This window comes from Pygocentrus nattereri, chromosome 19 (genome assembly GCF_015220715.1).
Source record: "Pygocentrus nattereri isolate fPygNat1 chromosome 19, fPygNat1.pri, whole genome shotgun sequence".
NCBI classification, from domain to species: Eukaryota; Metazoa; Chordata; class Actinopteri; order Characiformes; family Serrasalmidae; genus Pygocentrus; species Pygocentrus nattereri.
Genome location: NC_051229.1, coordinates 33,805,622 through 33,820,031, shown reverse-complemented (window position 1 = coordinate 33,820,031; position 14,410 = coordinate 33,805,622). Strand labels below are relative to the sequence as shown.

The window sequence follows — 14,410 nt, the reverse complement described above, 5'->3', positions numbered from 1 at the left end:
GGATGGGTTACATTGCGGAGGTGAGATTTCCCCATTGTGGGACTACTAAGGGTCATCTAATCTATTTCTGTTCACTCTTTTAGTATTTGTGGTGGGGAGCTCTTTGACTTCATCGCAGAAAAGGAGAACCTGATGGAGAATGACGCGATCGAGTTCCTGAAGCAGATTCTGAAGGGGGTTGCCTTCATGCACAACAAACACATCGCCCACTTTGACCTGAAGGTGAGTATAAGGTCTCAAATCATTAACAATCTCCTTCTGGCTAACTCAATTTATCAACACCAACAGTTTAGACTGAGCAAACTAGGACAAACTTCTTAAAAGTGCAGGTAGACTGATTATCTTCAATGAGGTACAGCAGCAGTCAAAAGTTTGGACATGAATTTGTCTTATTATTCCCCCTCATGGGAACCCTCACTCATCCAGCCTCTATACTTAAGTTAAGTGATACTTTTTTAATCCCACAAACGGGGAAATTCCACCTCTGCATTTAGCCCATCCGTGAAGTGAAACACCACATACACACTAGTGAATACACACACACTAGGGGGCAGTGAGCACACTTGCCCGGAGTGGTGGGCAGCCCTATCCACGGCGCCCGGGGAGCAATTGGGGGTTAGGTTTCTTGCTCAAGGACACTGCAGTCATGGACTGTCGGTGCTGGGGATCCGGTCACAGGGCCAGCTCCCTAACCTCCAGCCCACGACTGCCCCAAATACACTGTTATTCTACACATGGACATCTCTAAAAGACAGGAAGGTCTAAATATGTGATGTAATGTCACATATTGCTAAGACTAAATTTTTGTTTTGACTCTTTTGTGAAGCTTACAGGCTCTCTTTGGGCTAATTGGGCAATATTCTGTCCTCACAAGGATAAATTGGGCAAATAGCTAACAGCCTCAAATAAGATTATCTATTCTCTTGTTACTTGAATATCTATGAGCTTCAGCACCTGTGTTTAAGGTAGAGAGCTGATATGAAGTATACACCACCATTAGCTTGGTGCAAACACAACATTGAGAACCACAGTAGGGAGCCAGCACAACATAGCATTGTCTTAGCCTATAAACAAATACTACTTACAAAGTGAATTATGAGGTTTCTGCATTGAACATTGATGTGTAATGACATGCAGACCATAGATATTTCTAAGGATTATGGTATGATATACTTCAACTCAAGACACTAGAAAGCTACATATAAACAAAATAATCACTTACTGGGTACTTTTTATTGGTAGATGTCTGTCCCAAACCTTAACTGCTAAATTTACGCTTGTTGAAGTAATACTTTTTTGTATTTGAATTTTTTTCCATGTCCTTTAAGACCTTTTCGATACATTTGAAAGTGAAGTTGAAATATGTAGATTTATCATGAATTAATTTTTTGACATAAAAGCTTTTATTCAGATGAAATAATTTCACACATTTTCATCCGAAGCACAAAAGCGACGTTTGGAATGGTTCACTTGTTAACACATTCACTATTCACTTTATAGCATTTGCTTTATAGTGGACTCATTAGAGAATGAGCGTGGAGCCATCAGAAGACTTTTTCAGAAAAAGCGACTGACATTTTGTATGATGTGCGCCCTATAAACTGTTACAGATTTCACAGAATACTGTCTGTAATTAAGATGTTTACAGTCCAAGCTGAGTCATGTACAATAGTTCACTTTTGAGTCAGCAGGGTACACAGCTGTTTATCATAGTCAAGTGTCCTGTAGTAAAAATGTTCCCTATGTCTGTTTTGCTTCTCACTGTTCAAGTATTATGTCTGGGAAAAAGGCCAAGCTATCAGCCAAGGTAAATAAGAAAGAGTTCATAAGGAAAATATCACTAATTGGGCATCTAAGATGCTTTTCTTCTAAGAAAATGTCATCTTTTTTCCCAAACTTTGTTTGTTGGGTTTAACCAAGATACATAGATAATTGACACTGAGACATCAAATGTAACTCTATAGAGAAAAATCAAAAAATGAAAAGAGAAAGAAAGGGGAAAAATAAGTAATAAATAAACATACTAAAGTATTGATACACCCACACATTACACCTAGAGGAGCTTTCATGTCATCCCTTTTTAAATCTATAGGCATTAATATGGAGTTAGTCCCCCTTTGCAGCTATAACAGCTTCCACTCTACTGGGAAGCTTTCTACAAGATTTTGGAGAGTGAATGTGGGAATTTTTGCCCATTCATCCACTTGTGAGGTCAGACTCTGATGTTTAAACTAGAGAGCCTGGCTCACAATCTCCATTATAGTTCATCCCAAAGGTGTTTGGTGGGTTTGAGGTCAGGGCTCTGTGTGGGCCAGTCAAGTTCTTCCACCACACCAAACTTACCCAGCCAGGCCTTTATGGACCTTGCTTTGTGCACTGGGGCTTAGTCATGCTGAAACAGAAAAGGTTCTTCCCCAAACTGTTGCCACAAAGTTGAAAGAATACAGTCATCCAAAACGTCTTATGCTGAAGCACTAAGATTCCTTTTACTGGAACTAAGGATTCTAGACCAACCCCTGAAAAACCACCCCAAAGCATTATCCCTCCTCCACCAAACTTTACAGTTGGGACAATGCAGTCAGGTAGGTAATGCTCTCCTGGCATTCACCAAACCCAGACTCGTCCATCAGATTGCCAGGTAGAGATGTGTAATTTGTCACTCTACAGAACATGTTTCCACTGCTCCAGAGTCCAGTGGTATTGCTTTACACCACTCCAATCGATGCCTGGCATTGTGCATGGTGATATAAGGCTTGCGTGCAGCTGCTCGGCCATGAAAACCCATGCAATGCAGCTCCTGGCATAGTTTTTGTGCTGATGTTTAGGCCAGATGAGGTTTGCAACTCTGCAGTTATTAAGTCTGCAGAGCATTGGCAACTTTTATGCACTATGTGCATATGCGGTTTGAGACTTCATGGCTGAGTTGCTGTGGTTCCTACTTCCATTTACTTCCTCTTTTCAGTAATGCCATTCACAGAATATCTACGAGGGAAGAAATTGGCAAATCAGCAAACTGACTTGTTACAATGGTGGCATCCTATTACAGTACCATGCTCGAGTTCAGTGAGCTCTTTAGAATGACCTATCCTTTTCACAAATGATTGTAAAGGCAGTCGTGGCTAGGTGCTTGATTTTATACACGTGGCAATGGGACTGTTGTGTGTCCCAATGCTTTTGTCCGTATAGTGTATATATGTACACATACAGCAAAAGATCACATTAGTTAACAGAATAGGTGCAGTGTAATAATGCTTCACTAATTCCCTAGAAAGTACCTTCTTAACGGGACAAAGTCAGGTCAGAATGTGTGGAAATTTTATTTTTTTTTTTTTTAATTTTGAAGCTCAAAAAATAAAGAAGCCCTAATACAACAAGTTTAGGTGGGAGTTCCTGATTTCCATTTCTTAGAATCAGTTCATCAGAATCGTTTTAGATCTATAGAGTATAGAGTATTTAGTATAAAGAGAGAGAGCAATGAAAGAGTAGCTCCAAAAAATGCAGTAAAAGCATTAGGTCCACCAGTAATGTTAGGAAATGTGATCTTAAGAAAGAAACATTTTTCCTTTGGGAACTGCTGTTCCCTGAAAAGCTATAAGCATACAGCCTTATGGTTGGACAGTTTAGTTGAAAGCTGTTTGTACCCTTAACATTGTCACCACATGAATTTGTGTTTGTATTCGCCTTGGATTATCATCAGAGTTCCTGTGCCAGAAGAAAAAGCTGTGAAAACGGAGGTGTTTGTGGTTAGCAACTAAAATTAATGAGGGAAAACCACAACAGATAGAGATACAGCAACATGATTAGCTCTTTTACTGCCCTGTTGCAGCTCCACAAAAGAATTAGATTTTAGGTAAAAATAAAATAATCCTCCTTTGCAGTAGTGAAGCTCTTCTGATCATTTTAACAGAATAAATGGTCTGAACCACTAGAGTTAATGTCGCCTATAACTGCTAATTCACCCTTTAAGTCTGAAGGTTGGCGCGCAGACTGCTAGTTGGCATAGCAACGACACCTAACTCACCTAGCTAGCAGCTAACGAAAAGGCAAAGTGAAAGAACAATGATAATTTAGAGACAAATGGACTTATTATCATTTACAATCATTACAGTTGGTTTCCTGATTTGTTTAATCTGCACGTCAAAACTGTCAAACGCTAAAAAGTCTTCTCGTTCATATTTTTCCATTCCACCTTAAATGGTGCAGCAGTTACATTCTGGCTCTTCAGACACCATTTAAGGTTGAACGGGAAAATTTGAACAAGAAGCTGGCGAATGAGATGCTGACTTTAACAAAGCAATTCCATGAGCGACATTTTACAAGAAACAATATTGCTTTTGAGGACAAATTCCCTTCTGGAGATGCGAGAAAAAGCGGCAATAGCTGAGCTAAAGTTCAAAGCAGTACAAAGTAATTCTGCATTTTTGTTTTTATTTTATTTTTTATCCTAGTACATCAGCACATACTGAGACATATTTACAGCCAAGATGCTAAAATGGACATAAAATGTTGTGGCTCCCAAGGCGGTTTCATTATTGTTAGGATTCATTTTGTTATTAAATTAATAACAAAATTACTCTTCCTAACATTTGGGTTGCCGCCCTCTGAGGAGCTGCTAGAAGAAACTAGCATCAGTGAGCTAGCTAGCTAGTAATGGAAAACTTAAGGTTGCACAAGGAAAACACACTAAACTGTTATAAACGTAGTAAACTTGTACCTCCAGAATGTTAAATCCAACATTGAAACTTCTTAATGTTAAATATGCATTCATTAATGCAAGCACTGAAAATTACTTATTCATTTTATGAAAATGGCATCTTGTGCCCTCTGCTGTCTGTACAAAGCTGTGTTTGCCTATAACGCACTGGCTAGCGTGTTTAGGTTCTGCTTAAAATCAGCTAAAATTATTACTTTTGAAACATTTGGTAAAGATGATGTAGTGTGATTATTGTCCTATATAGCACCAAATAGGCTTCTTTTATTGTTACACGCTTGACATCGATACAGGAGAACAACCCTTGTTGGTGTTATAAAGAACCATTTTTATAAAGGTTCTGTGTAGAACCATCTACAGCACATTCTCCATCAATCTGACGAGCCCATTCACAATGCACAGAATTCTTTAATTCATGCAGAGGATTCTCTGAGCATTTGTGGTTCTATGCAGAACCATTTTCTTTACTAAAGAACCGTTGAAGAACTATCATTTTAAGACTGTAGGGTCACTCAAAGCAAAAGGATTTTAGTCAAACGTCCAAGTGAGTCAAAAGTCTGAAATGGGTTTTGAACTTGGTACAAAGATCCACATATGGCCTGGTTTCTCAGTGTTATTGTGTGTAACAAATAATAACACAAATTGAGGAAACCCCTTCTGAGTCGGTGCACCCAAACTTTTGACTGGTGCTGTAATTTAGAGGTTTTAGATGTGACAACAAGAAAAAAAAACAAACATCCATGCAGGTTGCGTTACTGTTACATCCTGATTTACACCAGGATAAAAGCCATGCTGATTTCCTGGACAATGTAAAAGATTAAACACGCTCATGGCTTATCGCATTAAATGCTTTTACAGCTACGTTTTTCAGCTGATCCTGTTTTTACGCATTAGTATAATACACAGCATTAAGATTTGACCTTTAACTTGGAATGTTACTCATGCACATCTGGCTTTTATGATGAGGAAATGAGATTATGCTGCAAATTTCTCTTTTCTTCAAACAGCCAGAGAACATCATGCTGTCAGATAAAAAGGCTGAGCACCCAGAGATTAAGATAATTGATTTTGGACTGGCCCAGCGTCTCACCACAGGAGAGGAGTACAGGAGCCTGTGTGGAACTCCTCAGTACATCGGTAAGAGTGTGTGTGTGTGTGTGTGTGTGTGTGTGTGTGTGTGGTTACCAGTGTTTGTTACATATTACTATTTATTTCTCTCAAACTGTGTTGGGATGTAATGAGGATTAAAGGTGCAGTAAGCGATTCTGGAGAACGACAGTTATATTTTAAATTAACAGCAACAGCGCCCCACCGAGGAGAATAACACTTTTTTAGGTCCTTATGGCCGTAAAACCCTTCGCAAACACTGTATGGACAAATATCATGTTATAACATTAGAGCGAACAATGACAAAGCAAGTAATGTAGGTAACAATAGATGGGTTACATACTGTGGGTTAGCAAACTGTCCCTAGAATTGCCGTTGTGAAGCTAAGCGGTTAGGATTGGCCATCACAAACATCAGCAAAGAGAACAAAATTATACTGACCTTTCGCTTCAGTGAAACAGCGAAAATAAGTTAATATTGAAGTTACTGACCTGTCAAGCCTCCTCATCCCTTTTCATACCTCTCAACTCTCGATGAAGCTGAAAGTAGCTTCTTTTTCTCCTGTTCCTTGTTTAAATGTTTCCATTCCTCCTTAAGTGGTACCACAGTTACATTCTGCCTCCCCAGGCTGGATTAACCATTGAAATTACAAGAGCCTATGCAACCGGTGTAGCTAACAGGACACAGCAGTCTTGCTTCACAGAAGAGTTTTTAAGTATGCAATAAAAAAGGACTGACATATTCTCACGTCTGTAGTTCTGCTTCTTATTGTTTTTAGTCACTGCCAAAGCTGTTGGTCATGAAGCTAGTGCAGTGTAAGCTAAGCTGAGATTAGCGCACGAATGCTATTGTCCTAACAGAAACAAATCCTCAAAGCTTTCACAATGAATCACGTTAATTACAGCCCTACAGGTTCAAACAGCGAAATAGGAGCCAAATGTGTAATAACATACTTCAGGAAAATGGCCTTCATTAGTGACCTAGATATGTTGTAATGGAAAAAACAGTACTGACCTCTGCAGACCTGCCTGTTGCATTAGCGAGCACCAGATTCACAATGTGCTAAGTTTGATATGCTAACGTCTCAAAGCTGATGTTAGTTTCTTGTTTGAATTTCTGTTCCACCGTAAATAGTGTAGAAGTTACATTGTAGAACTCGTACAGCCGACTGAATATAACTTCTACATCATTTGGGGTGGAACAGAAAATAAGAATAAGAAGCTAACAGCTTCATGTAATCTCTATCCACTGCACGAGACTCAGTTACAGTTAGCAAACCAGGGCTGTGGTACTTGAGGTGGGGGTTACTTTAATTTAGGGGCCCTAAATTACTTCAGATACAATTGGATGTAACATTTATGGTTTGTTTGAGTGTTCTTGGGCTTGTATGCATGAATTTGTACTTTAGCTCATAGTAACTGGTCCAAAATGTTTCTGGTTCACGGGAAATTCTCATGACTCCCCTGATTCCTGACTCCAGCATTGAGGCCAGTTATGCTGATTAAAACTGAATAGCTGTATAGCACCAAGAAGGGTTCTTCTACTGTAAAAAAAAATGGCAACATAACAATAGAAGAACCCTTTTGGTGCTATATAGAACACTTTACAAAAAAAAGTTTCTATATAGAACCATCTACAGCACATTCTCCACCAATCTGAAGAACCCTTTCACGATGCAAAGAACACTTTAATCATGCAAAGCGATCTTTGACTGTTCATGGTTCTACATAGAGCCATTAACATGACTAAGGAACCCTTGAAGGACCATCGCTTTTAAGTGTGTAGAAGCAAACTTTATCAGCAATTGTTGCACAGACCTTGTTCTGGTCTGCATGGAAGGAAAATGCAAAACGCAGCCTAGAACTGAAACCGAAAAGCCGAAATGGTTTCTTTGGTTTCTGAGGTGAAAGTTAAAGTTAGTGTTGGGTTTTAACAGGTGTAGATAAATGGAAAATCCCCATAGTGTAAATGTGTGTGTGAATGTTTATCTAAACACTTAAATGCAAATGAAATGGTTTGTAAGACAAACTTGAATTGGGAGAAGCAGAAAACTGTTAGAGCTGAAGCTGGGAGGTCTAGAAAAGCAGATTTCTTTGAAGAAGTCTCCTGGAAAGAACAGAAGCTGTGTAAAAGCCAGGGTGGACACACTAAATACTGAAAAACTGACGTTATAGCTACATGTTGAGGCTTCAGTGCAGTTTTCTGTTGAATATGTGTTTTGAATTAACTGTACTTCATATCTGTTTTAAGCGGACAGCTCATAAATGAATGGTTTCTCTGACATTTGCACAGAACTTTATATTTTTAAACTCCCAAGTGTTTTTCAGCCTCAGTATATGTGTATCATCTTCAGTCCTGTTGGAAAAGCATCTCAGTTGGCTCCTCGTGAAGCTGCTTGAGAGAATGCCAAAAGTCTATAAAGCTGCCTTAAGGCCACATAAGGCTCATTTCTAAACTAATCCAAACTGTAAGATTATATTACACTGTTTTTTTCACTGTATAACCCCTCTTGTTATTTCTTATATCTGAAATCTTCATAGGGCTGAGGATTATGATATTTTATCGTTATCGTGATAAATTACATCACCATATGTATTTCTGAGCAAATCAGGGATATTGTCAGTACCTAAAGAACTCTGACCCACTCCATGTTTCTTAAGAAGTTTTATAATCTTTACAAAGAGATTCTGATTTACAAAGAGAATTTGATGATGGTTTTTGTAGCATTTAAACACAATACTGGTCTTTAGTATTTTCCATCTGATCAGATGTAGAAAAAAGCTATATATCATGCTACGTATCAAGTATTGTTAAAATGTCTTCAATTATCGTCATATTTTTGCAATATAAAGCGACGTGTATGGATACGTAAACGTGGCTGTGTCTATGTGCTGACTGATTCTTTGATTATCATCCCACACTCACCTGTATCTTGAGCGTTCTAACTGTAAGTGGCAGAAAGCTGTCACAACTGAAGTGTGATAGTGCTGCAATCTGTGAGCTGCTGGATACAGTCATGTTACTCCACTTGTGTGTGGTGTTATGTTGCCAAAGCCTGCACCGCTGAGAAATGAAGGACTCAGCTGGTGTATCTTTCCAGACCTTCTATCATCCACAGTCCCTCACGCGCAATGCAAAACCATCTGAAAACCGTCTGAGACAGCTGTAAGTGCGTGAGATGAGGTCACCCCTGCCTTTCCAGGGCCCAATATTTCTTGGTGGTCTATGCTCCCCAGGCCATGTGCTTCCTGTTTGAAATGTGGTAACAGCCCTGTGCTCTCAGGGTTGTATATTCCCAAGTTCCTATGTTTTCTCATTTAAATTTTCATGGGAATTTGCTGTGTGTCCTCAGATTGCCTTAGTCATATTTTGTTAACTTGAAAATAAATTGGTCATCTAAATATACCCTCTGGTATATTTACAGATCTATGTGTTCTAATCTGGCAGCACGCTGGCATGGTGGGTAGCGCTGTCGCTTCACAGTAAGGAGGTGTCTGTGTGGGTGTGGGTTCTCTGGTTTCCACCCACAGTCCAAAGACATGCAGTTAGGTCCATTGGACATGCTACATTGCCCCTAGTTGTGAGTGATTGTGTGTCTGTCTGTCTGCCCTGGGATGGACTGGCGACCTGTCCAGGGTGTATCCTGCCTTCCACCCGATGACCGCTGGGATAGGCTCTAGCATCCCCCAGCGGCTTAGAAAATGGATAGATGTGTTCTAATCTGATACAGTCGTAAAAAAAAAAACAACAAAACATGGCACTTGCCCAGAGGTGTGCAAACTTTTGCATGCAACTGTTTATTCGGTAAATAAAATGTAAAAAATCTAAAACAGACTCTAAATGAACATTTTAGTGAACAAAACGGAGGATCGGGTTCACTGATAAGTAGCTTTAAAGGGTTTGCATTAAATCTCATCACCACTTCAATGTAATCGTTTGTTTTATGGTTTTGAAGTGAGGCCTAGTGCCTGAACATGTCACCGAAAGTGCGTCTTTCCCAAACACTGAGAGAAATCTGATCTAATCTAACATATGGAAATTCTGGATTTTTCTGCATGTTGTTTCCAGGAATGGACTTTTTTTCATGGATAGTTTAGCAAAAACCTGGACAATAAGGGGAAATCCTGGGATCTTGATCACTGAAGTTAGCCGAACTGAGGCGAAGTGTGTTCCTGTTGAAAAATTTGCTCCTCATTGTTCACTGTATGTCCTTTGATGACCCCATGATGTTATCTTGGGAACCCTTTCATAATGTATCATATAAAGAGTGGAACATAGAATTCTAGGAACATCGGGCCCTGGGAACATAGAACCCTGGGAACACAATTATGCTTCCAGTGAGGCACTGCGCCACCTGTGTGTAATGAAATGTTATGAAATGTAAATTATACACTGTGTGCACAATTATTAGGTAAGCCTGATTTTTGAGGATTATTTTTATTAATGACCAACTACAGTGCTTTCGGTTAATCCAAAATGTTAATACACCTCAAACATGAATGTTTAAGAAAGTAAAAGTGAGGTTTTGGCTTTCTTAGGAGAATATCTATATGTGCACATTTATTGGGCAACTATTATTGTGCAGAATTATTACGCAAGTAAATGAAAAACACACATTTTCCCATCTCCTGTTTTTTATTTTCATCTGTTCAAGTGAGAATTATAAACAAACAACTCAAAGCTTTCCAAAAAACATTTCTGACTTATAAAACAAAAGTCAGTGACCAATATAGCCACCCTTCTTTTCAATAACAGTGATAAGCCTTCCATTCATGGAGTCTTGATCTGTTGACAATCAACATTTTTTGCAGCAGCAACCACAGCCTCCCAGACCCTGTTCAGAGAGGTGTACTGTTTTCCTTCACTGTAAATCTCCCATTTAAGAACTGCCCACAAGTTCTCAGTTGGGTTCAGGTCAGGTGAGGACGGGGGCCATGTCATAAGTTTTTCATCTTTAATGCCTTTACTGGCGAGCCATGCAGAGGAGTACTTGGATGCATGTGATGGAGTATTGTCCTGCATAAAAATCATTGTCTTTTTGAAAGATGCAGATTCTTCCTGTACCACTGCTTAAAGAAAGTGTCTTCTAAAAACTGTCAGTAGGCTTGGGAGTTGATTTTGAGCCCATCTTTAACCCGAAAAGGTCCAACCAGCTCATCTTTAATAATACCAGCCCATACCAGTACCCCACCTCCACCTTGCTGGCGTCTGACTCGAAGTGGAGCTCTGTCCCGTTACTGATCCAGCCACGGGCCCATCCATCTGGTCCGTCAAGAGTCACTCTCATTTCATCAGTCCATTAAACCTGTCTTCAGATTCTTCTTGGACCAGTCTAGATGCTTCAGCTTGTGTGTCTTGTTCAGTGGAGGTGGGATTCAGCCTTCCATACCTTGGCCATGTCTCTGAGCACTGAACATCTTGTACATCTTGATACTCCAGCTAGGTTGCAGTTCTGGAATATGACAGAACTGGAAGATAATGGGTTCCTGGTAACTTCATGCTTGATTCTTCTCAAATCCTTGGCAGCTATTTTGCATCTTTTTTTCTCAACACATTTCTTGCGACCCTGTTGAATATTTGCAACAAAACATTTGATGGTTCTGTGATCACGCCCCAATATCTTAGCAATTTCTGCATCCCTCTGAGAGACTTTTGGTCATTTTTGACTTTTCAGAGTCAGTTCAATCTCTTTTTTGGCCCATTTTGCCTAAAGAAAAAAAGCTGCCTAATAATTATGCACACCTTCATATAGGGTGTTGACCTCCTTAGGCCACACCCTCCCTCATTACACAGTTACACATCACCTGCTATGCTTAAATCCATTAAGCAATCAAGTTTATCCAGCTTGGAGTTAGAAAATATGCCTAAAAATCATATTATGGTCAAAATACTCACTTGCCTAATAATTGTGCACACTGTGTAGTTTCATAGTTTTAAATAATTAAGTTTAGTGTCATTGCTTAAATCAGTAATTTATAACTTGACTATTTAAGCAATAGATCAGCAAAAAGTACACAATTTTACTCCTACCCCAGATGTATTGAGTCAGCTAAGTCTGAAGTTTGCTTCTTTAGTTTTGCACAGAAGCAAATGTATTTAACAAGTGGTGAAAGCTTACACATCAGTCAGCTGTTAGCTGTTAGCATCAAGCTAACAGCATGCCTAAATCAATACACAATTGCTTCAAACTATCTCGAGTTGTTAAAGGTGCATTGTGTAAGATTTAGTGGCATCTAGTGGTGAACATCTAGCAACTGAATCCCCCTCCCTCACCCATCCCTTTCCAAGTACGTAGTAGAATATGCGGTGACCATCATGTTTTCCGTGCCATGGCCTGTCCCAACGAGAATGCACCTTCCTTTGGTGTTTCTTGTGCTAAATAATAAGTTTGTCAAAATTTGGTTCTTACCACCAAAATGCGTGAATATTTGCAAAAAATAAAGTTTATCCGTTTGAACATTAAATATCTTGTCTTTGAGTGTATTCAATTGAATACAGGTTGAAAAGGATTTGCAAATCATCGTATTCTGTTTTTATTTATGTTTTACACAACGTCCCAACTTCATTGGAATTGGGGTTGTATGATAGACAACAGATTATCATTCAGTGTCATAAACCTCATAGGTTTCTTTGAGATTAACAGCTTGAAACACTTTGAAGCAAGTGTGTGATGATTTAGGCATATCGTGTGGCCATAATCAGCGCTCATAACATGCTAGCTATATTAGCCGTGTAGCTACAGTGAAATACTAAAATCCTTTATGCTGAAAATTTGTGGTAAGCGTAAAACTGAGTAAGTTTTTCCCCAAGCTATCAAAGTTATGTTTAGAAAGTTGAACCATGCTATGTGGTCTATGTTCACTAGCTCTCTGGAGGCAGTAGCAAGAGGTGGTTTAGGACAGGATGTGGCAAAGATAGCACATTTAAGGTGTTGTAGTGAGTACAACAGCGTAACCTCAAAGCCCTACCAGTGAGAGCTCTTTCAACAGGAAGCTGAGACAATGGCAGGCTGCCACAACAGTGTAAGCCCACTGACAGCTCACAAATTCCCACAAACATAATGATCAAAAGAATATTGAAGTACTGTCAGTGCCTTTGTTTGGCTGTCTAGTTTTCTCCTAATATTGCAATTAATTGAATACCTTTGTGCTTCTCGCTGTGTATATCTTTCTGTTTCTCTGCCTAACTTCTCTCTACCCACCCCCACCCCCCATCCCCCTGGCCCTCTCTCTTTCTCTCGTCCATGTCATTTTTAATTTCGCTTTGGTTTTCTCAGGTCCTGAGGTGATAAACTATGAACCCCTGAGTACAGCATCTGACATGTGGTAAGCAACACACACCCTCCTGAATGGTTTGTATATGAAAAGCATGCATCGAATGTTCAAAACTATATGTAGTATAGACAGCATAATGCCACTTTTCTTTATATATACATATATACAGTGTAAAAGGTCCAGTGACCAATGACCAATTACAGCTGTTACAAATAGTTTGAACACTCCTGGTCAAATGACTTATTTTGTTGAATTTTGTTAAAATGTGGTAGTACTAAAGTTATGGCACATTTAGTCCCTAAAATGGCCAAAGTTTTAATATACATTTCTATAACCTAAGAACAGCTTAATCAGTTTGCATTGAAATCCCTGTAGTTACTTAATAATAAGGCTTAGTATATGATAAGTCTGTGATTTTAAGGGGTTACAATGTTATGCTGACTAATGTGTCATAGTTCACTCATCTTACTGGCCCATAGACTTCTGCATAATATACTGTACTGTGCAAACGTTTTAGGCATCTAAGCAAATTTTTAAACAATGTACCTCAGCAGTGAGTTTATCACAATATACATTAGAATAAAGTCGTATTCATCATTCAAATAAACATAAAAACAATAAAAAGTAACGAGAATTTCTTGGGTCCATATTTTTCCTTGACACCTTCACAGCCGCCACAGAGACTCGTTAATATCATCAATTACATCATTAGCACAATTTACTGAGCTCTGATTGGTCAAACCAGTCATTGCTTTTTAACTACATATAATACTGGGCTTCCTCGAGGAGAGGCTTGGAAATGGTTAAACAAACACACTAACATTCATCTATCCATCCATTTTCTAAGCCACTACTCCCTCAGGGTCGCGGGGTTGGGTGGGGGGGGGCGCGTGTAGGGGGTTGTTGGAGCCTATCCCAGCGGTCATTGGGCGGAAGGCAGGATACACCCTGGACAAGTCGCCAGTCCATTGCAGGGCACATTCACATTCATAAAATCGCTATTTATTTATTTTATATATATATATATATATATATATATAAGCATTATTAATTAATATTCTATCAATTTTGTTTATTCAACTTTTAACACTTTTCTCATTAAATAAACACACACTACACAAATAGATTTTGAAAATGTGTCTTGGGTGCCTAAGACTTTCGCACAGTACTGTAGCTTGGGGAGGAGCACTGCTGAACAGACCCAGCGCACATTCGCTCATCATCAGCAGCAGCATATTAGCCTTTCACAGCCAGTCATAAAGATACGCTATTAAATGCAGCATCGTTACGCTCTCAGAACTATTTTGAAACTACCCTG

The 14,410-nt window shown here is 39.2% G+C and overlaps 1 protein-coding gene across 2 annotated transcripts in view; it reads left to right on the top strand.

The window, feature by feature from the left end:
• LOC108424041 (death-associated protein kinase 2-like) overlaps positions 1-14,410 on the top strand; it is a 36,935-nt gene that overhangs the window by 16,973 nt on the left and 5,552 nt on the right. For both annotated transcript variants that reach the window (XM_017691789.2, XM_037531206.1), the window contains exons 4-6: positions 84-222; positions 5,719-5,848; positions 13,095-13,143. In XM_017691789.2, coding sequence (XP_017547278.1) covers positions 84-222; positions 5,719-5,848; positions 13,095-13,143 — 318 coding nt within the window. The remainder of the gene's footprint in view (positions 1-83; positions 223-5,718; positions 5,849-13,094; positions 13,144-14,410) is intronic.